At 41.3% G+C, this 27,016-nt stretch overlaps 1 protein-coding gene and 1 pseudogene across 1 annotated transcript; one reads left to right on the top strand and one right to left on the bottom strand.

Annotated features, from left to right (window-relative positions):
• Positions 1-4,123: 4,123 nt before the first annotated feature.
• Positions 4,124-4,946, top strand: LOC145797324 (E3 ubiquitin protein ligase RIN2 pseudogene; annotated as a pseudogene).
• Positions 4,947-7,448: 2,502 nt separating this feature from the next.
• On the bottom strand, positions 7,449-11,569 carry LZF1 (light-regulated zinc finger protein 1). The gene is made up of 3 exons (XM_028247162.2): positions 11,251-11,569; positions 9,362-9,790; positions 7,449-7,981 (listed from the first exon to the last, which is right to left on the bottom strand). Exons 1-3 carry the CDS (start codon positions 11,431-11,433, stop codon positions 7,712-7,714), a joined length of 882 nt encoding a protein of 293 aa, XP_028102963.2. The 5' UTR covers positions 11,434-11,569; the 3' UTR covers positions 7,449-7,711.
• Between the last annotated feature and the right edge of the window lie 15,447 nt (positions 11,570-27,016).

Raw genomic sequence — 27,016 nt, 5'->3', positions numbered from 1 at the left:
TTGTGGGCTCGTTCAGTTCTGGAAAGAGCGTGAGCAGGTTCTGGGTAACTGGACGGGAAGAAGAGGCCATGTTTTTGAGTTGCTAGGTGTTTCAGAGAAGGGTTGGTTTCCGGGTGTTTCAAGATTTGCAGAGACAAGCTCTCCGAGCGTTCAGAGGTTTCAGACTCGTATGCACAGCCTTCGCCTCAACCTTGTTTTAAATAGCCAGGGCCAGCCACGCGCATCGCGCGCCTCTTGCCGCCCGACAAACTGGCACGCCTTTTCATGGCACATCTTTTGATAAAGTGGACACGCCTTTTGATGGCACGCCTTTTTATGGATTGGGCACGTCTTTTGATGGCACGCCTTTTTACAAAATTGGGCACACCTTTTGAGGGTGCATTTTTTAAGGGTCCGACAAGACTCTATAAACTGTCCCGACATTTGATTCCGGTTAGCTTTTACAAGGGTCCAGCAAGACTCCGTAAACTGTCACAACAACTGTCACAACAGTGTCTTCTACAACGGTCCGACATGACCCCATAAACTGTCTTCTACAAAGGGTCCGACATGACCCCATAAACTGTCTTCTACAACGGTCCGACATGACCCCATAAACTGTCTTCTACAACGGTCCGACATGACCCCATAAACTGTCTTCTACAACGGTCCGACATGACCCCATAAACTGTCTTCTACAAAGGGTCCGACATGACCCCATAAACTGTCTTCTACAACGGTCCGACATGACCCCATAAACTGTCTTCTACAACGGTCCGCCATGACCCCATAAACTGTCTTCTACAAGGGTCCGACATGACCCCATAAACTGTCTTCTACAACGGTCCTACATGACCCCATAAACTGTCTTCTACAACGGTCCGACATGACCCCATAAACTGTCTTCTACAACGGTCCGACATGACCCCATAAACTGTCTTCTACATCGGTCTGACACCACCATACAGTGTCCTCTACAACGTTATGACACCACATACAATGTCTTCACCAACGGTCTGACACGACCATACAGTGTCTCCTATCCTTTTTTATTTCTATGTATTTTCTTGTTTTGTTACTCTCTCCAAACTCAAGTTGGTTAGTTTCTCTCCTCCTTGAGTTTGCGGGGGGCTGTTAGAATTTCCCATCTTTACCTTCACCTACTCCACTACACACTCCACTTCACCTATCTCCACTTCACCACACACTCCACTTCACCTAACCCACTATCACCTCCACTACACCTACTACCACATTTTCTTCTATATATAGATTGTATAGGAATTGTAATTTATCAATCTTGTAACAATTACAAACATCAATCAATAATACAATCTATATATAGAAGAAAATGTGGTAGTAGGTGTAGTGGAGGTGATAGTGGGTTAGGTGAAGTGGAGTGTGTGGTGAAGTGGAGATAGGTGAAGTGGAGTGTGTAGTGGAGTAGGTGAAGGTAAAGATGGGAAATTCTAACAGCCCCCCGCAAACTCAAGGAGGAGAGAAACTAACCAACTTGAGTTTGGAGAGAGTAACAAAACAAGAAAATACATAGAAATAAAAAAGGATAGGAGACACTGTATGGTCGTGTCAGACCGTTGGTGAAGACATTGTATGTGGTGTCATAACGTTGTAGAGGACACTGTATGGTGGTGTCAGACCGATGTAGAAGACAGTTTATGGGGTCATGTCGGACCGTTGTAGAAGACAGTTTATGGGGTCATGTCGGACCGTTGTAGAAGACAGTTTATGGGGTCATGTAGGACCGTTGTAGAAGACAGTTTATGGGGTCATGTCGGACCCTTGTAGAAGACAGTTTATGGGGTCATGGCGGACCGTTGTAGAAGACAGTTTATGGGGTCATGTCGGACCGTTGTAGAAGACAGTTTATGGGGTCATGTCGGACCCTTTGTAGAAGACAGTTTATGGGGTCATGTCGGACCGTTGTAGAAGACAGTTTATGGGGTCATGTCGGACCGTTGTAGAAGACAGTTTATGGGGTCATGTCGGACCCTTTGTAGAAGACAGTTTTTAAGGGTCCGACAAGACTCTATAAACTGTCCCGACATTTGATTCCGGTTAGCTTTTACAAGGGTCCAGCAAGACTCCGTAAACTGTCACAACAACTGTCACAACAGTGTCTTCTACAACGGTCCGACATGACCCCATATGTTAGAATTTCCCATCTTTACCTTCACCTACTCCACTACACACTCCACTTCACCTATCTCCACTTCACCACACACTCCACTTCACCTAACCCACTATCACCTCCACTACACCTACTACCACATTTTCTTCTATATATAGATTGTATAGGAATTGTAATTTATCAATCTTGTAACAATTACAAACATCAATCAATAATACAATTCTCTTTTTCTCTTTATACATTAAATTTCTACAGTAACAAAACAAGAAAATACACTGAAAAATAAAAAATGGATAGGAGACACTGTATAGTCGTGTCAGACCGTTGTAGGAGACTGTATGGTTATGGCAGACCGATGTAGAAGACACTGGCTCGTGTCGGACCGATGTAGAAGACAGTTTATGGGGTCATGTCGGACCGTTGGAGCAGACAATGTTGTGACAGTTGATGTGACAGTTTACGGAGTCTTGCTGGACCCTTGTAGAAACTAACCGGAATCAATGTCGGGACAGTTTACAGAGTCTTGTCGGACCCATGAAGGAGCTAACCGGAATCAATGTCGGGACAGTTTACAGAGTCTTGTCGGACCCATGAAGGAGCTAACCGGAATCAATGTCGGGACAGTTTACAGAGTCTTGTCGGACCCATGAAGAAGCTAACCGGAATCAATGTCGGGACAGTTTACAGAGTCTTGTCGGACCCATGAAGGAGCTAACCGGAATCAATGTCGGGACAGTTTACAGAGTCTTGTCGGACCCATAAAAAGTCGCACCCTCAAAAGGTGTGCCCAATCTGTCAAAAGGCGTGCCATCAAAAGGCGTGCCCAATCCATAAAAAGGCGTGCCGGACATGATGGCGAGGCGCGTGATTACCTTGGCTTGCGCGCCCGTTTTGTCGTCTGGCGTCAAGTGGCGCGCGATGCGCGGATCGGCCCTGGCTATTTAAACCAAGGTTGAGGCGGAGGCTGTGCAAACCAGTCTGAAACCGCTGAACATTGGCATTCTGAAACACTCTGTAAACACTCTGTAACCAACCCGTCTCTGAAACACTCAGCAACCCATAACATGGCCTCTTCTTCCCGTCCAGCTACCCAGAACATGGCCTCTTCTTCCCGTGGTCTGCTTACTCTCTTTCCCGACCTCAACGAGTCCACAAGAGAGATAACCGGTGCGGTTGCCCTTGAACCTCAACCAAACGCCCCTGAGTTTGCTCCGTTGACCTTTCCTATGCGGTCTGTGGAGCAAAGAATGGCAGCGCAATCAGATATTGAGGCGAATCAGTATACATTGAAGTCATGTGTGGAAACCATGACTGCGGTCACAAACTTGTCGCACCGGCTGCAGAGTAGGACAAATGAGGTGCAGCAGTTAAACGCCCAACTGGCTCTGCTCCAGCGCATGTATAAGGATGCGCGAGCAGAGATAAGTGTGCTAAAGGCGGAAAATAAGGAGCTGAAGTGGAAGGCAACTGTTATGTTCCGATTTGGAGGTCCGCCATATGCTGTAGTGGAGGAGCAGGGAGGAGTGAACGTGCTCGGTGGCGTGGGAAACACGGAGGCAGCACCGTCAAGGACTGCCCAGGACGGAGGCAAAAAGAAGAGACCGGCAGCAGAGTAGAGAAGAAAAATCCCGCCTGTGGATGTGGTTGTTTTGGTGTTGTTTGTGGGTTTGTTTTTTGTTGTTGTTTTTTTTTTTTTTTTTTTTTTGGTGTAAAATTGTAATCGGGGTTGATCCCCTGATATGAATAAAACAAATGTGTTGTGCAAACCCGGATGGTAGGAAGAACATGCAGAAAAAAGGGGTGAGAATGCTTTTTTTTTTTTTTTTTTTTTGAAAGAAGGAAGATAAAAAAAGAAAAAGAAAAAAAAGGGTATAGTGGGATCAGACGGCGTGGTGTGAAAGTGGAGAGGGTTGGAGTAATAATATAATAAAAAGAGATATATATATATAAAATAAAGAAAGTAAGGAACATGATGATAAGGGTGTATATGGATGTGATAATGAGAATGAAACAAACTTGGTGGGTGTGATTAAATAAATAAAAGAAGAATGGGTGTGTGTGTATGAAGCTCTGTGAGAGATAAAGAGAGAGTAGAATAAATTGGTGAAGCTCATGATTGTTGATGGAGCAGCCATGTGGAAAACAAGCCCTCGTGTAGTAGATGTTTCAACTGATGAGCAACTTGCCCATCAAATAAGTTCCGGACTTGATCGGCATAATCCTCCTGGTCATACCCTGCCCACAGGAGTGTTCCCCAATCAGATACAGAACCCTTTAGAAAGTGGTACTTGGAGGGGGGCAGGATTGGATTCGAGTTGGTTGCATACTTGGTCTGACCAAGGTCTGGATGGAGCTGGTCCATCTACTGGTACTGGGTCGGTTGGACTAGGGAGAGTTCAGATGATGATGAGGCATCTTGCAGCTGTAGGAGAAACCTATGCGCAGACTGCCCTTGAAGATGCTACTTGGAGCCTTTGGCCTATGAATCCATCTCAGGCTGGTACGTCCACGTCACCAATTCCTCCTCCTGGTTCTGCAAGATACCCTGGAGGTGCTGGTGGTTTACATTTGAGGACTGCTTCACAGTCTGCAAATGATGACATAGCAAACATACTTTCCATGGCTGAAACAGTACAGGAGGTCCTTCCCCACATCCCAGATGAACTAATTTTCCAGGATTTGCAGCGAAGCCGAACTTGGCGAAGAGGACGGAGGTGAGCTGAATGAGCCAGCTCGACTCGCCGGTGAAGCCGTGGACGACGGCGACTAGTCCGATGATCTTCGTCGGCGGGAGTGGGGTGTAAAAGGTGAAGGAAGATAGGGTGGAAAGTTGACAAAATGGTGGGTGTCCTTGAGAGAGAGAGAAAGAGTGTGTTTGGTGTAGGTGACCAAGATGGATGATGGTGATGATGCTCTGATCTTGAAGGTGAGGCTGCGGCCCGCCGGTGAAGCAGAATGACTAGGTTCTTAACCTATCTCTGATACCATGTTAAAATTGATGTATAGAGAAATAGAGAATTGTATAGATATTGATTGTATTATTGATTGTTGTTTTATTGAATGTTACAATGATTCCTATATATAGAAGAGTAGGTGGTAGTAGGTGGTAGATGGAGTAGGTAAAGTGGAGGTGGTAGGTGGAGTAGGTGAAGTGGAGGTGGTAGTGGTGTAGTGGGTTAGGTTTAGTGGAGTAGGTGAGGTGGTAGTGGTGTAGTGGGTTAGGTTTAGTGGGTGAAGTAGGTGATAGGTTTTAACAACATGGTTAGTAAAGGAGTGGGGAATGGCTGGCCTATGATGTCCAATGCAATGCTGCTATTCAAATGCAGTCTATACAGGTCGCCAGTTAACCCTATCAAACCTTTTAAGCAAGCAATCTAAATGTAAGGCTAATGTATAAAGAGAATTTGGGAGAAGCTATTGTCTGTCATATGCCATATTTTTTAAAAATGCAGTTGCAGCCATAGGTTTATCCAATGAAGAAAGAAGTTGAAGTTTTCATCATCTGAAAACAATTATAACAACAATATCATCTATGCCAAGATAAAATGGAAAAAAAAAAAAAAGAAAAAAAGAAGAAGAAGGAACTAACGAAATCAAATAAAAACTTTAATACATCCATATAAAGAAGCTACATAGCATGACAACGGCACAAACAATTGGTTTCACATCAGAGCCTGCAAACCATATTAAAACCGTTGTTACTCATCTGCACTATGGTTTTACAGGTAGGTTTTACGAGTCCGTCATGTAGTCAAAGTTCCACAAGTCAAACCAAAATTCCAAAGCAAGGTAACATGGGGAAAAGATACGCATTCATGGAATCAGAGGAACAATTTGGAAAATATATAACCAAGTTAAGATTAAGGTCACAATAATTCAACAGCTAAATGGCTTTCTAAAGGATATGGCAGATTTCACCAAAAAAGTGAATAAACATTCCTTTCAGAAGATGTTTACACCAAAATGTTGATATTTAAATTTCAATTAGGGTCAAATTTAGTCAACTTGAACTAGAATATAATGGAAGTTTATGCAGATTTATAACAAAACATCAAGTTGAATCTCAAGAGGTGATTAAGGTTCAGCAGACAGCAGTATTGCCGAACTTAATTGGTTGGAGTTTGAGTTCTCCAAATAATTTGATGCATAGGCCAGTAAGAAAGTTAAAAATATAGTTCATATGAAAGAAAAACATTGAGAGTTGAGGTGCATGCTAAGAGCCATCAATGAATTTAAATAAAGAATTCAAGAATAGAAGAAACTTCTAGAACTAATTATGCCAGTAAAGAAACTAAAAGCAATTATAGCAAAAATAGAAGGCTCTGTTTGGATGGATGGATGGATTTCAAACGAAGGGATTTGAGGTTGAATTTTATAAAAATGTAGAAGATTAAGCCATTTTATAATAGGTGGATCGAGAGAGGAAGATGAACTAAAGATAGAAGATAAGTATTTTATTTCAAATTCATCATGATAAAGCTATCAAGTTGAATCTTGAAATCCATAGCTAAACATCAAATCTAAATTAAGATATTTAACTTGACTGAATAGAATCAAATTGTTTAATTTTAAATCGATAAATCCAAAGATAACCTAAATTTCCATTTGTATTTTTAGTTACATAAAAAACTAAAAAAGAAGTTCTGTGGCAAATTGATATACATTTGATATCTCAAAGCCTGTAGATACGACCTCTTTAACACCAACACTACCACATAAGAAAAGTATTGATTTCTAACTCAGGATACATGATAAGACTGTTATTATTAATCTATGCAACCAACATTGAACCGTATTGTATAGCATGAGTTTGTGAAAGATGTGACCATATACCCAATGTGGAAAAATTGACAAACAGGTAAAGGAATGAATTTACCTACACTTCAACATGTTTGCAATATATTGAGCAGAGAGAATTTTAAGCCGCCACCAAACAAGAAACTGAAGTCGGACCTCTGCACCCAAACACCCACAGAAGAAAATGCTCGCGAAGGCACCACCAGATGTCTCTCTCTGTATATACATATATATGTGTTCGTGTATATGTTGCCTTGTATGTGAGAGAGAGAGAGAGAGAGACTAGAAGCTGAATAGAAGAGCAGAGATTAACAGAGAGAGAACCATTTCATTGTGATTCTCTTCAGTTTTCTCGTTGTGTTGCCATTCTCTGATTCAAAATGCATCGAAACCGAGGAAAGTAATATGTGACGATGCCGTCTCCAACAATTTCTTTTTGTTTTCTTGCAATATCTTTTTGTTTTCTTTTTGAGAAGGAAAATGATTATCTGCTGAAATGAAATGAGTATACTCTGAAAAGGAGTATTTTAATAATTATTTCATTCATTCATTCAACCCAAACACACCCCAGATACAACTGAAATAATTATGTATTAATGTTACAACCCTACACAAAAACAGTAAAAAAGAGAGAGATCTACTTACAGATGAAAGTAAGATAGTTCAAATCAAACCACAGATATTAGCTCAACCAACTTCGGCTCTGTAACAAACCATATATATATATATGTATATGTATATATATTATATACTCTAAAGACTAACATGAAGCTCAAGGAAAGTGGATTAGAATTCCCTCTGCCTTTTTGAACGAGGGCAACTTGGTTGATACCGACTAGCGTTTTGCATAGTGTCAGGCACAAAAACTGCAGTGTCACATAGACTCTGATTATTCTTTGGCCAGTCAAGCCCCGATAATGTAGATGAGTTAGGGACCTGTGGTACGGTCCAGGATGCCTCTGGCACCTGACCCAAGCACTCACTAGCATCCAGTTCTTCCTCTCCAGCGCTTAAGATTGCGGAGCAGTCAGAGTCTCCAAGCTTACGAGTTTCAGCCTAGTATAATTCATCGCAAATAACAGACAATATTAGGGACTGCATTTGCCAGGGTTATATATATCTGGAGAAAAAGAACAATTATCTAAGCCCATTAATAATAAACATATTTTAAAGCCAAAACTATAAGGTCACTTGATATCTCAATCTATAGCAAACCTGGATCTATCCAAACTCTGAGGAAGAATCGCCTTCAAAAAGATTAACAGTTCAATCAATCGTTAAGATGCAAAATCGGCCAGAACCACACGTGCAAGTTTCCCTGGAAGTAGCACGTCCATGATATCTTAACTAACACTACATAACAGCTGAGCTTAATCTTGCTCAATTTGCTGCAGTGGCTTTATAATCCACTTTTTACCAGAAGAAACATCCACTAAGCCTGCTTTTGGTTTTCCAAAATATACAATTGGCAATATAACCAGCTGTGGCTTGGGGAAAAAATCTTTAGAATCAAGGATTCTGAGAAACAAAGCATTTTTTGTTTTAATACTGGGAAGTACTTCTTCCAACCAATATAATCACTAAAAAGGGAGAAAAATGTGTGTCCAAGTTTCCTCAGAACATGAGTACCAGTATGTCAACGCCTAACTTCCAAGTCTAATTAATTTTTAGGACTGTAGCTAATTCTTCAACTAATGTATAATAGGGAGTTGCATCACAAGAGAAGAAGAAACTTTCCCAGAAGTATGTTAAATTCAAAGCCAAATGCCGATCAGCTATTCCTCGACAGCAATACAATTGCAGCCTTAGACAAATTAATTGATTGAGCAAAGTACAATAAATATATCAATACGTAATTCCAAAAATATTCTGCCAAGGATGCCTTAATCTTCAATTAAAAAAGTCCTTCATTAACTTCAATTCAAAAGTCCAAGTCTAAACAAGAGCCCCACCAGCTCCAGTTGGCTCAAACAGAGACCTGGGTGACCAGGCCAAAGTACATTTATCAAATGTCATTGTATGTCAAATATGGCTCTCCAACTTGGCATCAGGGTTACAGCTTGCATTAGGACCAAACCAAGTTTAGATAATCTGTCTTGCTACAAGTCATTTTACCTCGTGGCCACAAGCATTCAAGGCGATGTGATTCTCAAGCATCCTCTATCAATCAATATCTTTGAGGTTATTGCACCTCCAGAGGTGGCAAATAATCTCTATGCAGTAAGTACATGGTTAGACACGTGTGTCCATCTGTGAGAGAGAGTTATAGTTTACACTCTTCTCTACCATCAATGTACAAATGCCAAGAGAAGAGGCCAGGTTGACGTTCTCGAGGGAACAAATGTCATATACCTAAAGAGCCTTGGATGCTAAGACATTGCCTCCATATATGCATAAAAATTAACAATACACACATAGTAAGAGGTAAAGTTATACCTTGGAAGAGCTGTTATCCATGTAGCCATAGGTCCGATTCAATTCAGTTAGTCCAACAAATTCATCTGAGTGCCACTGTGGAATACTTGCAGCTGCAGATCCTCCAGCCAACGGAAACTTAGTTGGAGCAAAATCCCCAACTCCACTAACTTGGACAGGTAATACTTTGTTGCATTGACCAGACATTGACATTGGGGTACCCTTTTTAGATAGAAAACGAGATTCGGTTTCTGATATTTTCTCACCACTATTAGAATTCCCTGAGGAAGAAGATGCACCGGGTTCAGAGGATTCGAGCTCTACTGTCACTCCCGTAAGAAGAAATCTCTGATGAGCGGACACGTGTGTATTTGCTGTGTGTATGGAAACATCACATTTCCGGCAAAATAAAGCTCGATCCTCAAGACAAAAGAAATAGCCAACCATTTCCTGTATGGATGCCAATTCTTTTATCATGTTAGTAATTTTAGAAAGAATAAAAATTTACAACTCATATTGAAAAAGATTCGAAAGAAAGAATAATCAGCATACAAGGTTCCAGGTAAAAGGCTTTAAAAATTATTTTCTTTAAGAAAAATTGAGGGGAAAAATAGTCAGTTACAACAACCAGAGAGGGAAAGAGTCTCCAAAAATGTGGTTCATATCCAATGATGACGATAATGATGATAACCACCAAAGCAAATTTCCACAATAACTGTTAAACAAAAATTCGAATTTCCAAACACTAAATGAGTGCAAGTACTACCCTACCAATAGATCACAACAAACTATACTACAAGGGCAGTGCATAACTCAAAGTATGTATTTGTTATAATTTTCAAATCAAATAAAATCCAAACTGAGGAATAAGTTGCATCTTGGTCTCATCTGACTCAAAAGAAAACTTATGCACCATTAGAACCATGTCCCTGATAAGTGAACTAATCTGCAAAATGCACTCCGCTGCTGGCAAAGCAAACCAAATTAACATATAGATTTCCAAAAGCAAGAAAAAAAAAAAAAAAAAAACTTGAGTGTGATTAGTTTAGAAAACACATTCTTAGAGATTCTAATGAAGTTTCAATGCTTTCATTAATGAAAAAATAAATTTGAGGAAAATCGCAAATTATTATTATTATTATTATTATTATTATTATTATTATTTTTTTTTTTTGGGGGGGGGGGGGAGGGGGCAGAAATAGTTTTCTGAAATGAATTGCTCTAAATGCATTTTCCACATCATTTTTGTTTTCCCAAAGTGATTTAATCCAAGTTGACATTCATCAAAAACATGATTCGATCAGATTTAAATGAGTACATATATGGCTTTACATAGTGGCAATCCAAGAAGATGGTCCATTTAGCCATCACAGGATTCGGAATTATGGTTTGTTGATTTAAATTGAGTGTATTTTTATTCTTCATTAAACCGTGTTCACAAATATACCAATGAGATAAATTAATCAAAATCTTCCAATAAGACTAACTAATTTTTTAAAAGTTATAACAAGAAAAGCCAGTTTAAGACATCTCCAATCCTTACTCTTTCTTTTGTTTCTCATCAAATTTTGGCTAAAAGCTTGATCGGGCATGGAACACTACAATCCTTACTCTTTTTCTTCATCAAATCTTTTTTGAAAATTCCAAATTTATCCTTAAAACCTGTCTTACCAATTTTTTTGAAAGCAAATCATCTCCAATCCTTACTTCTCCCTTTGTTTGATACAAATTCGATGAAATGATTGGAGTTCATTTTTGGCTCTTTATTCATCAAAATTTCATGAAAGAATTGATGAAAGATTGGAGATGCTTCAACAAATCAAACTTACTCATATTTATACAATTCTGAAAGCAGTTGATTTGATGAATCCATCAAAAGCAAAAGGAACAAAATATGTGTATGAATATACCCGACAGATATCACATTTGGGCATGGGCGAGGAAGAGCTAGAGAGAGAAATTCTCTGATGCTTGCTGGCGAGCTTGTTGGCAGCGTGAACCTTCTCATCGCATGCCCAGCACAGAGCCGCCTCATCCGCACAACACAAAACTTTCGCCTCCGCTACTCCACAAACGTTGCACTGAATCTTCATCCTCCTCTTCCTCTCTCTCTCTCTCTCTCTCTCTAAATTCCCGTGATTGCCTTCTCTCTATATCGGAGGTGAGAGTATTTGGGATAACTATAAACCCCGTTTGTTTTCAGAGCGGATGAAATATTTTCGGTGAGTTTGGTTGGGAGATTTGAAGAGGGATTTAGAAAAAAAAAGAGAAATGTGTGTGAAATTAGATGAAATATAAGTATATTTTATTTATATTTTATCTAATTTTTCTCTTTCTTTCTCTAAATCTTTCTTCAAATTTTCCAATCAGACACAGCATTAGTATTCGTTTGAGATTGGGTTTCACTATTTAGTTTTTTTGTTTTTTGGATTATTTTAATTTTGGTTAAAAAATTTGTTTGGGTTTATTTTATTTTATTTTTACTTTTATGAAGAAAAAAAGTAAAATGATTAGAATTTAAATAGAATATTTTGGCTTATTAATTTTTGAGTAAATTAATAATTGGTTTTAATAGTTTTTCTTAATTTTTATCAAGTTTTATTAAAAATAAGTATTAATAAAATTGTTACTAAAAATAATTTTTTGTGATAATTTTTTACATATATCATTAAAAATTGATAATTAGTGACTTTTTTTGTTAAGATTTTTATAGATTGTTACTAAAACTTATAATGAGTGACGTTTTTCTGCAACAAAATTTTCAAACTGTTACTAAAAGTTGTAAATTAATGATTTTTTTGTGACGATTTTTTTAAACAATCTTTAAAACTTATAATTAGTGATATTTTTTATAACAATATTTTTAAACTGTCGCTAAAAATTAATAATTAGTAACATTTTTTAATATTATTTAATAAAATATTATTAATTATCATAAGACTTATGTGATAATAAATTTACTTATTAATTTATACGTAAATCTCTCTTAATTTTTTAATTTATTTTATTTTTTTTAGATTAATTTAACCAAAAAAATCAACCCAACCCATATCCCAAACGACACAAGAGGATTCAGAAAATGTGTGTGTTCTTGTCCGATGAAATGTTAAAATTTTACTTTAATATCAAAGTCACATTTCATAAATATATATATATATATATATATATTTGGTATTACATTATTTTTTTGCGTATAATTTTATTATTATACTATGAATTTTAATTATTATATTTTATATTAAAAGTTATTATATTTTGGAAAATTATTATACTATGAATATGAATAAGGACAATCTAAACCAAATAAAGCCTTAAATCCCATCAAATGGAATCCGTTACATTAATTCTTATTCTCCATTCGATTCTATCAACAACTATTTGATTAGTCAAATTCAGTAGATTTATATCTCTTTTTACCATATTAGCCCACATCAATTTAGATTTGTCCATTCCTCTAACACTTTCATCTACCATCATTGTATTGCATCTCTTCACTACTGTCTCTATTGGTCTTATTATGTATGACCAAACCATCTCAATTTTATTCTCTCTCACTTTACTCCTTCCTAACTCTATCTTTTCTAGTATTGTCACACATCCACGATAGCACCATCACCTGAGCAACACTGATCTTATCTACATGTTGTTCTTAGTTGTCCAACATTTCATCCTATACAACATCGCTAATCTAATAGCCGTTCTATAAAGCTTTCCTTTTAGTTTAGTGTATACACGTTTATCACACAATACCCCATACGCACTCATCCACTTAAGTTATCCCGTCTTAATTTTATGGATCACATCCATTCTGATCTCCCCAGTTGTTGTGCATGTAAGATTTATTTTCACAAGAGATCCAAACGATTTTTATACGTGTTGACTATTGACTACCTAAGATATAACTCTCCTCCTTTACCGAAACTTAAACAATATGGTCATTTAATATCTAGTCCCAAGTGACTCATTTTCTAATACCATTTCTTCTAGCTGATGGTGTTGGGACTCATAGTCGTTCGCCATAATTTTAAAACAAACAATATATTAATAATCCCAACACATTACAAAATTTAGTCTCAAACCTTACTTCTGAAAACAAGCTGCCCCTTCCATAGTTTGCTAAGTTTTGTAGCATTTTCTTATATTTTAGCATTTTCCTAGATCGATATGTCATGCAAACAAAAACGTATGTATGTACCTAATTGTACGGGAAAGAAATAAACCTTCTCGTATAATCCTGTTGATCAAGTCTGCGCTCCTCTGTACGTCGTTACTTTATCACCTGAAAACACAAACGTGAGCTAGCCGGCGGGTGTGTGCCGGAAACCTCTCCGATGCCTAAGTCAGTAAGTTTGACAAATAGACAAAGGCTGTGTATTCAGAAAGCAAAGTTGTGTGTTACCTCTCCAAAGGTGATGTTTGTGAGCTTTTATGGGTTTCGTGTGGCACAATCCTAGTAGGACTTCTACTCCTCCATGCAGAGTCCTCCTAGGATTCATACTCTTGAAAGATAATGCTTATCCTTCAACACCCCCCTCACTGCTTAAACCAAGTGAGATGGTTTTATCATGGCCGAACTCCAATATGACCGAAGTAAACATGACTGTGCATAGCGGCAGACTAAGCCGAACTAGCTCTTCCTTTACTGCTCTTACGTCGGCTTCTCATGCACAACCCATGGCGTGGTTAGACCGAACTATTATGTCATGACCGGTGTAACTCTAAGACCGGCCTAACTCCAATGCACCGTTAGAACGATCTAACTTCAATCTTCTGTCGGACCGGACTAGCTTTACGGCCTTAGGACCGGACTAACTTCAAAATATTCACTCGACCGGAGTAACTTACATGGCCATTTTACTCGGCCCTTTGTATTGCGGCCCGAAACGGCCCATTTACCCAGCTCGGCCCAATTTTCCATACAAATTACCCACACAATTGCCCTTTAATTCCATCTGTGAAGCATGATAGGGATTACTTGACTTCCAGCCGAGCTAAGATTCCTCTTCTGTTCCAGCCGAACTAAATTCATACCGGGCCGTACTTGTTCGGTCAGAACGTCCCTTCAATCACAGCTACTGAATCGATTCTTATTCTAATGACACGTGGCTGGTCCTGATTGGCCCTCTGCAGCTGTCCCGCTGCCCTCGTACTTCGCAAAATTTGAACAGTTCCCGCCCTTCCACTTTCGTCATTTTCACAAAACAATCTCCTCATTTTTGGATTCACCACTGCATTTTTTATTTCCCTCATTCTCTCTTTCAAGCTCCATTGCTCTCCAACTTTCGCAACTATGAAGCTTGCTTCGTATACCTCTTTTACTGTCGTTGCTTCCATTTCCAGGTCTTCTACTTCAATCTGGTAAGCAAATCCATCTTTCTTGCTCTGTTTGTTTTCGTATTTGTTCAATCCATATTTTGTTTTGTGTGCTTTTTGCAAACACTTTTTCTGTTTAGCCTTCGTCTTTTCTGCAAAAACATGTAATAGAACCACTTAACTTCACAAAACCTGTAGAACATCACTTTTGATCCACATCCCCAACATAACCGAACTAAAAATTTGTTTGTGGCTGGTGCCTGCATAGCCAGGCTACCCACCGGACTAACACTTCACACAAAACTAGTAGTTTCACCAAGTCAAACCACCTTCTGATTTACTTTAACCGAGATAAACGAACCGAATTAAGTTTGAACTAAACAAACTGGAAACCTTTGGCTTCGACCGAGCTAAGTCTTCGGGGCTAAGCCAGCTTTCCTAGTTTTTAAACAGAACTAAGAAAGCTGCCCCTATAGGTTTGACCGAGGTAACAAAATCCGTAGTTCAAACCGTATAAAACCAATCCCAAACACAAACCGATCTATCAAACCCCTTGCTCAATCCGAGCTACCATATACTTTGCTGAACCGAGATAAATCCTGAAACATCCCCCATAGGCCGAAGTAGGACTTCTTTATCTTTACTTTGTTTTTGTAGCACGGTCAACGATCTGTGCTTAACACCTTTGTTTTCCACTTTGCAGACTTAGGTTGCCCAGGCACTCCTCTGCGCGCTCAACCGAGCTACTGAGCACAATTTTTGGACCGAACTAACTTATTCATAAATTATACAGTAAATGGGAAAGTATAGGTTTCTAGTAAATACTCCGGGCGGTCTAGCCGAATTCCGAAAAGATTACAATATACCTGACGACATCCACTTAATTTTAGCCGAAAAAGATGTCATACCCTGGGGGAATGAAGGCTTTGTCCCCTTCACCCTCTTGTCCATAATTGAAACTGGACTACGATTTCTAGTCCAACCCTTAATTTGCGAGTTTCTTAGGCAAACCAGACTATGCCCAACCCAACTATCCACCAATTCATACTGTATAATAATGGGAATAGCCGAACTAAATCGCCAAGCCGGTCTCAACCTCGGTCTGGCCGAAATCTTTCATCAATACTCCATTGGATCAAAGGAAGACGGCTGGGTGTACTATCTTAGAATACGCCGTCGACGTGAGAAAATAATAAAAAACACACCGGATAAAGACTTGAATGACGATGATTTTTTCTGGGTGTCTGGGAACTTTGAGGATCACCAAGCCCAGATTCCTGGCCGAAGCATTAATTGGAAAAAAGGAGAACCCGGTATATTTACTTCGGTTTTCTTGCATGCTTTACTATATTTCGGTTTTTCAATCTTTCAGCCGAACTAACAGTTGTCTTCTTTCGCAGATTCTGCCCACCTCCATTCTCTATACAGCTACCCAAATCTAGCGACCTTGCGCACCGCACTACGGTATCCAGAACGTAGTTGGGCCAAGCTGCTAAAGTTCGAACCGACCTATAGATACAGCGGCCGCCGAAAAGCGAGAGTGACCAACTTTTTGCTAGAGGAGGCCCCAGAACCGGACCCAACCTTGCCAGAAATCAGACTAATCCCACTGACCGCTGAAGAAGAAATGGCCAAGAGAAACAGAGTCAGGGCCCTCTTGACCGAGACCAACCGACCCGAGGTACCACAAACTGGTCAGACGACTGAGACCGTGGTAGCCCTTCCATCCTAGCAGCCATCCTCATCTCGGGCGAACAAGCGTGCCCGGACTAGCCAAACCGAGCAACAACTTGTTGACGAGGATGAGGCCATTCTTCCGCCCAGCCCTCAACTGAAGTACTCTGACCGAGCTGACTCCTCCAAATGGGCTCCAAGTCTTACCTTTCAAAATCGAGATATTCAGGAAACTGACTCGGTTGTTGCTGAGAATGATCACTTGATGGCTTTCAATCTAGCCAAGAGTGTTTGCCTTCCAAAAGACATGGAGCACCATAACAAACAACTAAACACCGAGCTGAAGGCCATCCGGTCATCAACAAAATCAATGATCCTGGTAAGTGACTCTCCCTTTTCTTTGTCTAACTTGGGAAAACTGTCAGTCCGGCTAAAGAGAGTCACTACTCTTTTGCAGGCCATTCAGAAGAACAACATTGCACATAATAAAGTGCTGGAGCTCCGCAAGACTACCAGGAAGGCCATGGCAGATGCCGAGGCAAAGACAGTCGAGCTGGAGCAAGCCAAGAAGCAGATAGCCGAGCTACAGTCCGAGAACGGTCGCTTAACCAGACTTGTTAGCTCGGCTGAAGCGAAAAAACAAAAAATTACAGCAACGGTGAAAGACAAATACTTGCGCGAGTTGGCCAAACTTGAAGGCAGAAAGAAAGCCGAAATAGCTGAGCTTGAGAAGAAGCTGGAGGAAGCTGAAAGTCGAGGTTTCAAAGAAGGTGAAGCCTTGTATATCCAGCAGTGCGAAGCTGTGAAGGACCTTTTCTTCAAATGTGGCTGGAGGGGTGCTGTGGAGCAGCTCGGTAGTGGTCCTGACACCGAGGTCTACAATGCTCCACAGTATTTCATACCGGACTCACTAGCGGAGTATGTTGCCGATCTCCAGAAGCAATTTCTTGAGGAGTCTGATGATGAAGAAAATGAGCAAACTGAAACTCCGGCTGTCAACGAGCAAACAAATGATCAATCAGCTCGGTTGGAGCTAACAGCGGAAGACTTCACAACCGAAACCGTGTTTCCGATAGAGACCGGGCTTCAAACTGAGACTGCTTTAACCTCTGACACCGGTGTTCCTATTGATGTTGACGCCGATCTGGAGAATCTTTTCAACTAATTCTGTAATTTTTCTTTTTCTTTTGTTTGCTTTGACTTGTAACCAGGCTAGGAGCCCCTCCCATGTAATCTTTCTGAACTAGATCAATGGAAATCATTTTTTCTTGTTCCAACTGTTATTCCGATTTTAGCTGGTCAATCTAACTACGCTTACAAGCCAACCACTCTTTAGCCGACATAATTACTTCGGCTGAAGAGTACAAAGTGTTGGTTTAATTCTGTCAACCGCTAAGTTTGTTTAGTCCAGCCAACCATTCTTTAGCCGATTGTACTTACTTCGGCTAAAGAGTACTAGGAGTTGGTTTAGTCCAGCCAACCACCCTTCAGCCATACTCTTACTTCGGTTGAAGAGTCACAAAAGAGTTGGTTTAATCCAGCCAACCACTCTTCAGCCATACCCTTACTTCGGCTGAAGAGTACAAAGAGTTGGTTTAATCCAGCCAACCATTCTTCCGCCATACCCTTATTTTGGTTGAAGAGTACAAAGAGTTGGTGTAATCCAGCCAACCACTCTTCGGCCATACCCTTACTTTGGTTGAAGAGTAACAAAAGAGTTGGTTTAATCCAGCCAACCACTCTTCAGCCATACCCTTACTTCGGCTGAAGAGTACAAAGAGTTGGTTTAATCCAGCCAACCATTCTTCAGCCATACCCTTACTTTGGCTGAAGAGTACAAAGAGTTGGTGTAATCCAGCAACCACTCTTCGGCCATACCTTTACTTTGGTTGAAGAGTACAAAGAGTTGGTTTAATCCAGCCAACCATTCTTTAGCCATACCCTTACTTTGGCTGAAGAGTACAAAGAGTTGGTTTAATCCAGCCAACCAATCTTCAGCCATACCCTTACTTCGGCTGAAAAGTAACAAAAGAGTTGGTTTAATCTAGCCAACCACTCTTCAGCCATACCCTTACTTCGGCTGAAGAGTATAAAGAGTTGGTTTAATCCAGCCAACCATTCTTCAGCCATACCCTTACTTTGGCTGAAGAGTACAAAGAGTTGGTTTAATCCAGCCAACCATTCTTCAGCCATACCCTTACTTTGGCTGAAGAGTACAAAGAGTTGGTTTAATCCAGCCAACCAATCTTCAGCCATACCCTTACGTCGGCTGAAGAGTACAAAGAGTTGGTTTAATCCAGCCAACCTTTTGATTGGTTTTTCCAGCCAACCTAAAGTAAAGTTGTTTGGTTATCCCGGCCAAACGTCCTGTAGCCTGGATCCTTATCCTGGGCTTAGGAGGGGTGTTGGTTTAATCCAGCCAACCTCTAAGTTGGTTTTTCCTGCCAACTTAGAATAAAATGTTTACAATGTTTCTAACTTGCTAAAACTTTCTTTTACAGAAAATAACTATGCTGAAAAGAACTGACTTTATTTTATTGATGAGAAGAAAAAAAAAATTTACACTAATTTTTAAAAGAAAAAGCTAAAAATAAAATAATTTGACATTGACAGTATTCCACGGCCTGGGAATTGTCTTGCCGTTCTCATCTTCTAAGTGGTATGCCCCTTTGCCTGCTAATCCAACCACTTTGTAAGGTCCTTCCCAATTAGGCCCTAACTTGCTATCTCCGGGCACCAAGGTGTTTCCCATCACTTTGCGCAGTACCCAATCTCCAACCTTGAATTGTCTTGGATGAACTGTTTTATTGTATTTCCTGGATAACTCTTATTGATACGAGGCAATGTGAACCAGTGCTCTTTCTCTTCTTTCCTCCGCAAGGTCGAGTTCCAAAGTTATGGCTTCGCCATTCAAGTCAGGATCAAAATTTTCGCTTCGAATTGTGGGGAGACCAACTTCCAGTGGGATCACTGCTTCCATGCCATAAGCTAAGGAGAATGGTGTTTCTCCAGTTGATCGTCGTGGTCTAGTACGGTAAGCCCATAAAACATGAGGGAGTTCCTCCGCTCACTTGCCTTTGGCTTTTTCTAACCGTTTTTTCAGTCCATCCAATACTACCTTGTTTGATGCTTCTGCCTGACCATTTGCTTGGGGATATGCCGGCGTAGAATTGTAGAACTCTATCTTGTATTCTTCACAAAAGCCTCTGAAGATTCTGCCGTTGAACTGAGTGCCGTTGTCTGAGATTAGGGCTTTTGGTATGCCAAACCAAGTGATGATATTCTGCCAAACGAACTTCTTCACATCTTTTTCTTTGATTGATGCCAATGCTTCTACTTCCACCCACTTTGTGAAGTAGTCTGTTATTGCGAGAAAGAACTTCCTATTTCCGGGTGCTGTTGGAAGTGGTCCTACTATGTCCAAGCCCCACATTGCGAAAGGCCATGGGCTAGTCAATGGTAGGAGTTCTCTAGCTGGTTGATGTATTTGGTGTGCGAATTTCTGGCATTTCTCGCACTTCTTCACATATTTCTCCGAGTCTGACTGCATGTATGGCCACCAGTATCCTTGCGAAATGGCCCTGTAAGCTAGCAATCTTCCACCTTGATGGCTTCCGCATACTCCTTCGTGTATTTCAAACAAGAATGCTTCCACTTTGCTAGGATGAACACACTTTAGGTAAGGTCCTGAGAATGACTTTTTGTATAATGCCAAAGATGGGGAGAGCCAAAATCGCTGCGACTTCGCTCTTATTCGGTTGGCTTCTTTTTTCTCTTCTGGTAAGATGCTGTCTTTTAAGAACAGGATGATGGGATCCATCCAAGAGGGGCCTAGTTCTGCGCAACATACCTCTTCTACTTCGGGGTCCTCAATGCTTGGTCTAGGTAGGTAGTCGATCAGTAGTGGATGAGGGATGGAGGTGTCTGCCATTGAGGCGAAGCCTGCTAGTTCGTCTGCTCTGTTGTTTTCCTCCCTGCCTATCTATTCTATCCTCACTACTTCAAATTTTTTGATTTTTGTTCTGACCAATTCTTGGTACTTGGCCATCCTATCATCCTTTGCTTCATAGTCGCCAGAAATTTGGTTTATTACCAACTGTGAGTCGCTGTAGACCATTAATTCGGTGGCCTTCATACGGTATGCTAATTTGAGTCCTACTAGAAGTGCTTCATATTCCGTTTCGTTGTTTGATACTGGGAAGCCAAGGTTGATTGCTTGCTCCACAACCAGGCCGTCTGGTGAGATGAGGACTATGCCAAGTCCTGCACCATGCCGGTTGCATGCTCCATCCACAAAGAGCTTCCACATCTCACCAATGAACAACTTCCAGCAAGTGGAGGGGTCGGATGATGTGGGGGTCAAGAATGTTGCTGGTGTTTTCTTCAAGGTCCATGCTTGCTGTCTGCCCCTCGCTATCTAATTGAACCAAGTCTTTATTTGTTGGTGAGTCTTGGTTTGTTGTAGCTTGGTTTGCTTCTTCCTTGCTGTCTTTAGTCTTGTCTGCCTTGGAGTCTGATTGAGTACCTTCTGCTAGGGGTTGTGCTATTCCGGCGTCAATTTCCATCCCTAGTTCAGTTGTGTCAGTTAGGTCGACTGGGCGGATATGATGACTTCCAGGAGTAAACTCTGCGACGAAATCTGCCAAAGATTGGGCCTTTACTGCGATTCTAGGTTGGAACTTGACGTCGAATTGTCCTAGCTCTACTGCCCACTTCAAAATTCGCCCAGAAAAGTTCGCCCTCTCCAACAAAGCTTTTAGTGGGAAAGCTGTGAGGACGACTATGGTGTGGGCGTGAAAGTAGTGTGCCAATTTCCTGGAGGCCATCATCAAGGCTAATGCCAGTTTTTCCAGTGGCAAATACCTTGTTTCGGCTCCCAGCAATGTCTTGCTGACATAATAGATGGGCAGATGTTGAATTCCTTCCGCACGGACCAACACTGCGCTAATTGCACGCTGAGAGACTGCAAGGTATAGGAAGAGTTCTTCTCCTGGTATTGGGGTGACCAGCAATGGTGGAGAGGACATGTATTCTTTCAGGCTTTCTAGAGCTTGGTCGCATTCTTCGTCCCATTTGAACTTGGCTTTTAAAGCTTGAAAGAATGGTCGTAGTCTGTCTAACGATCGGCTTATGAACCGATTGAGCGCGGCTGCCATGCCGGTGAGATGCTGCACTTCTTTTACTGAGTTTGGTCTCTCCAAATCCTGGATTGCTTTGATCTGGGAGGGGTCTGCTTCTATACCCCGGTTGGTCACAAGGAAGCCTAGGAATTTGCCAGATCCTACTCCGAATGCACACTTGGATGCATTGAGGCGCAACTTGTGCTTCTTCAGGATTTCAAACATCTCTCCTAGGTCCTTGAGATGGTCATTTTCATCCTTGCTTTTGACCACCATGTCATCGATGTAAGCCTCCATCGTTCTTCCTAATAATGGTTCAAACATCTTGGTGACCATTTGTTGGAATGTTGCCCCTACGTTTTTCAGGCCAAAGGGCATGACCTTGTAACAGTATAGTCCTCTCGGAGTTGTAAAGGATGTGACCTCCTGGTCTGGTTCATGCATGGCGATTTGGTGGTAGCCTCTGTATGCATCCAGAAAGCTTAGTCAGTTGTGCCCCGCCGTTAGGTCTACCAGTTGATCTATCCGTGGTAGAGGAAAGCTGTCTTTTGGGCATGCCTTGTTGACTATTTTATAGTCGACGCAGACACGCCATTTGCTATTCTTTTTTGGCACTACGACTGTGTTGGAGATCCATCTTGGGTAGTGCATTTCTCTAATTGCTCTTGCCTCTAGCAGGTAACCTATTTCTTCCGCCACTATCTCGGCGTGGTGGAGTGTCGATCTGCGTGTGCGTTGGATGATTGGTCTGGCGGATGGGTGGACATTGAGTTGGTGACAGATGAAGTTTGGATCAATGCCTGGCATGTCGTAGGGCGTCCAAGCGAACACTTCGATGTTAGAGGTTAAGAATTCAAAGACCTCTAATCTGTCAATGCTGGACAACGATGAACCAAGCAAAAAGAACTTATCCGGGTTCTTTTCATCTATTCTTACCTCTACCAAGTCCTCTACTACTTTCTGATCAGCCGCTTTGCCGACATCTGCGAATAGCTCATTACTCTCAGGTTCTTCCACCGAATGAACGTATCCTTTGGCAGCGCGGCTGCCATTCACCGTGACGAAGCATTGCTTCGACATGATCTGATCTCCATAGACTTCTTCAATTACCCCGGTATCGTTAGGGAACCGCATTACTTGGTGGTAGGATGATGCCACTGATCGCATGGCATGCAGCCATGTTCTGCCCAAGATGATGTTATAAGTGGAGGGGACCTTCAATACCCAAAACTCCACTTGTTTCGTCACGCTTCCTGCTCTGACTGGAAGAATTATTTTGCCGACGAGCCATTCTGGCATGGAGTTGAATCCAATTAGGGGAGATACGGCAGACGCCAAGTTTTTGTCTTGCAGCTTCAATTGTTTAAATGTTTCGTAGTACATGATTTCACATTAACTACCTTGGTCAATCAGAATCCGCTTGACGTCAAAATCCTTGACTCGGAGAGTAACGACCAGGGCATCATTGTGAGGGCAATATATCCGTTCCAAGTCTTTATCCGAAAAAGACATGACGTTTGTTGCCTCTGTCTTCCCCTTCTTGATGGCAGGTTGGGCACTTAGCACCTCTCTAAAGTGCTCTGCTTTTTTGATTGATCCCCTGAGCTCGCATACACGCTCAGGTTCAAAGACTCCATGTATCACATTGATAATGCCTTGAGGTGGGACGTCGATTGGCATCCCATTGGGGTTATCATGGTCCTGGGGGGCTGGTTGCGTCCCTCCTTCAATGTATTTATCCAAGTGACCTGCCGCCACCAACTCCTCTAGATGCTGTCTCAATGGTGTGCAATTCTCAGTGCGGTGCCCCTTTTCTTTATGGAAGGTGCACCGCGATCTTTCGTCGTAGTCTTTCTGTGCTTCTCCCAGCTTAGCTGGCCACTTGACGAAAGGCTCATCTCTTATTCCGCTCAGAATCTGATATATCGGTTTCTTGAACACCGTGGTTATGGCAGTGCGGATTCTCAACCATCTTTTATCCTGGTCTTCTCCGTTATCTCGTCTGCCACGTCTGTTTCTGTTCGGTCGATCTACCGTATTAACCTTCGTTGAGGTCTTCTTTTCTGGTACTGTGGTCGCCCCAGATTTTGCTTTGGCACGTGCGCCATCCTCTTCTACCCTGATGTGCTGATGCACTCTTTCCATCAAGGCTTCCATGGTGAGGGGTGGCATCATAGTGATTGAGTCCCTTAGTCTGTTCCCGACTGGAAGGCCTCTTTTATACTGTGCAATGGCGAGATTGGTGGGGCAGTCCCCAATCTGATTGAATGTCTCCCAGTAGCGACTATTGTAGGCTCTTAGGGTCTCTTTATCGCCCATGTTGATGGAGAGTAGCTGGTTGATCTCCACCGGGGTTTTAGTGTTTGTTCGGAACCTTGTTACGAACGCCTCTGCCAATTGCGCCCAAGAGGCTATGTTGCCCTCTGGAAGTTTCTCGAACCGAGTCAAGCCTAGGTCACCAAGGCTAGATGGGAAGAGTATGCACATTAAGGCCTCGTTTCGCCTGTATACAGCCATGACCTGGCGAAAGTGGCTCAAGTGCGAGTAAGGGTCCGTCTTCCCTTCATATGTAGTGAATTTGGGCTGAAGGAAGCCTGATGGTAGGGGCGCGTTTTCAATCGCCGGAACAAACGGCGAAGTCTGCAGCCTTGCTAATGCTTTGTCCGTTGGTTCGTAGGCAAGGTGCGGTATTGGCATTCCAACCTCGACGCTTCCATGCGTCCGAGGAGCCAACCGCTGTAAGGCAGAAACTCTGTGTGGATCCCGTGCCCTGGCATCCTCCTTGCATCGTGCCTTTTCTTCGAGTACGGTTCGTAAGTCGGATGATCTGGGTAACTCCGTCTGTCTAGATCTGGTTTGGTGCATATGTGAGGGCCAATACGTGCTTCCTTTAGTGTATGATCTTTCAGATCTCGTCCTCTCAGACCTAGAGTGACGAGTTCTGGAAGACCTGGATTGAGTATCGCCTGTCCTGAGGCTTCTGCTCTCTCCTTGCGATGGTGTGGTATTCCTACTACGATTTTTTGAGTGGCGAGGGGGCGTCTTGTTTTTGCGCCCCTCTCCTGTCGCCACTTCTTTTCTCTTCATCTGGCGCTTCAAGGCCTCCATGTCCGCCGCCATCTTTCTTATTAATTCATCTTGCTCCTTCACGCGGTCTTCCAGAGCTTGAGGATCAATCCTTCGCCTTTGCTTGTCAGGACTTTGCGAACGAGAGTGACGGGGGCTGTTAGTCCGCCTTCCCCTAGTATCCCTCCTGGTGTTATGTCGTTGGGACTCCAAGTCCGCCATGGGAGGGATAGAAGGTAATCCTTCACGCCTTGTGCCCCCATCTGGAGTTTGCCCGTCGATGGCGGATTGTGGCAATTCTTCAATGTGTGCCATCGTTCCTAAAGAGGTAAAACTTGATCAAGAGGTTTCGTCCTGTCTATTATTCCCACAGACGGCGCCAATTGTACGGGAAAGAAATAAACCTTATCGTATAATCCTGTTGATCAAGTCTGCGCTCCTCTGTACGTCGTCGCTTTATCACCTGAAAACACAAACGTGAGCTAGCCGGCGGGTGTGTGCCGGAAACCTCTCCGATGCCTAAGTCAGTAAGTTTGACAAATAGACAAAAACTGTGTATTCAGAAAGCAAAGTTGTGTGTTACCTTTCCAAAGGTGATGTTTGTGAGCTTTTATGGGTTTCGTGTGGCACAATCCTAGTAGGACTTCTACTCCTCCATGCAGAGTCCTCCTAGGATTCATACTCCTGAAAGATAATGCTTATCCTTCAACACCCCCCTCACTGCTTAAACCAAGTGAGATGGTTTTATCATGGCCGAACTCCAATATGACCGAAGTAAACATGACTGTGCATAGCGGCAGACTAAGCCGAACTAGCTCTTCCTTTACTGCTCTTACGTCGGCTTCTCATGCACAACCCATGGCGTGGTTAGACCGAACTATCATGTCATGATCGGTGTAACTCTAAGACCGGCTTAACTCCAATGCACCGTTAGACCGATCTAACTTCAATCTTCTGTCGGACCGGACTAGCTTTACGGCCTTAGGACCAGACTAACTTCAAAATATTCACTCGACCGGAGTAACTTACATGGCCATTTTACTCGGCCCTTTGTATTGCGGCCCGAAACGGCCCATTTACCCAGCTCGGCCCAATTTTCCATACAAATTACCCTCACACTAATGTTCTAGATTGAAAGCAACTAATGTATGTAGATATATTTGATGTATTTGTATTTATATTTGTATCAAAAAATGTACAATGTATTATTAAAGATGAATTTATTTACAATAACAAGATTATCACATTATTATTGTCAAGTTTTTTTTATATAAATTTTATGTATATTTCTAATTTTCCTTACTTAAAAGGGAGATAAGGATTAAATGAGGAAAAATTGAAATAGTTACAAAAGTTATTTAAAATTAAAAAATATTACACAACTTAGGAGAAATTTGGTTATTAAAAAAAAAAAAGGACCAAACTAGTGTTACTATTCCTTAATTATATATAATTAGAGAATACTCTTTATTTTTTATTAGTTGAAGTATCTATTTATTCACACAAATTGTTTAAAGAGTTTCTCATAATGATATAAAGTTATATTAGCCAACATGTCTCTTTTAAAAAGGCTATTGGAGATGGTTTCAATATTCAAAGTTGGAAGCATTGACAAGGCTATGCACTCACGCCAAACAACACATGTGTACAAGTCAAAACCAAGAAACTTCGCATTTGTGAAATTTTAGGTTTTATGGTCAAACAATATAAACCTAAAATAAAAATAATCATACACGACAATCTTGTCACCAGATGCAAAAAAAAAACCCTTCTCCTAATATAAGGACTTTCAACTATGGGCGCAACCTGTTGGAAAATGACTTTGAAAAACGTTATTTTTTTGTTAATTTTGAGCATTAAATAATATAGGATCCAAATATTATTTTTAACGTTTTTCATTGGGTTCATATTTAATGTCGCATAGTGAATAATATCGTGTATTTTGTTGCTCAAAATCATTTCCGGATGAATGAGAATTCAATACACATTTTTAGGTTCGTCGATATGGCTTTAGGTGGGTTTCTTACACATTTGTGAACTGTGCTTGTCCTACATTGGAAAAGCTTAAGGAGTTATATGGGTATATATATTCTAGCTTAGAATGCTTGGGATGGGCCCCAAGGGAAACCCAAGTTTGTGGAAGGGTGAGGTTATGGATTAAGTATGCTAGACCCATTAGACCAAAAACAAAAACCATACATGGGCGCCGCCACCGTCCGTCCATTCGAGCTGGGCTTAGGTACGGGTGCATGATGTGAGGTTGGGTTGGGCTTGTCCAGCCCAATACTTATATTTTTGGGCCAAAAACATTTGTATTTTATTTATTTATTTTTAATTTTGGTTTTAAAATTCAAAATAAATTGGTCTACATTTTTCCTTTACCCAAACAAATCTCGAACAGATTTTCTACCTATTGAATTCCACTCAAATAGATTCATACTTGTTGAAATTCAAACTGAACAGTTTTACTACCTGTTGATTCCACCTGAACATATTCAAATAT

This window comes from Camellia sinensis, chromosome 8, assembly GCF_055761805.1.
Source record: "Camellia sinensis isolate YWXY chromosome 8, ASM5576180v1, whole genome shotgun sequence".
NCBI classification, from domain to species: Eukaryota; Viridiplantae; Streptophyta; class Magnoliopsida; order Ericales; family Theaceae; genus Camellia; species Camellia sinensis.
This window is presented reverse-complemented; position numbering and strand designations above follow the sequence as displayed.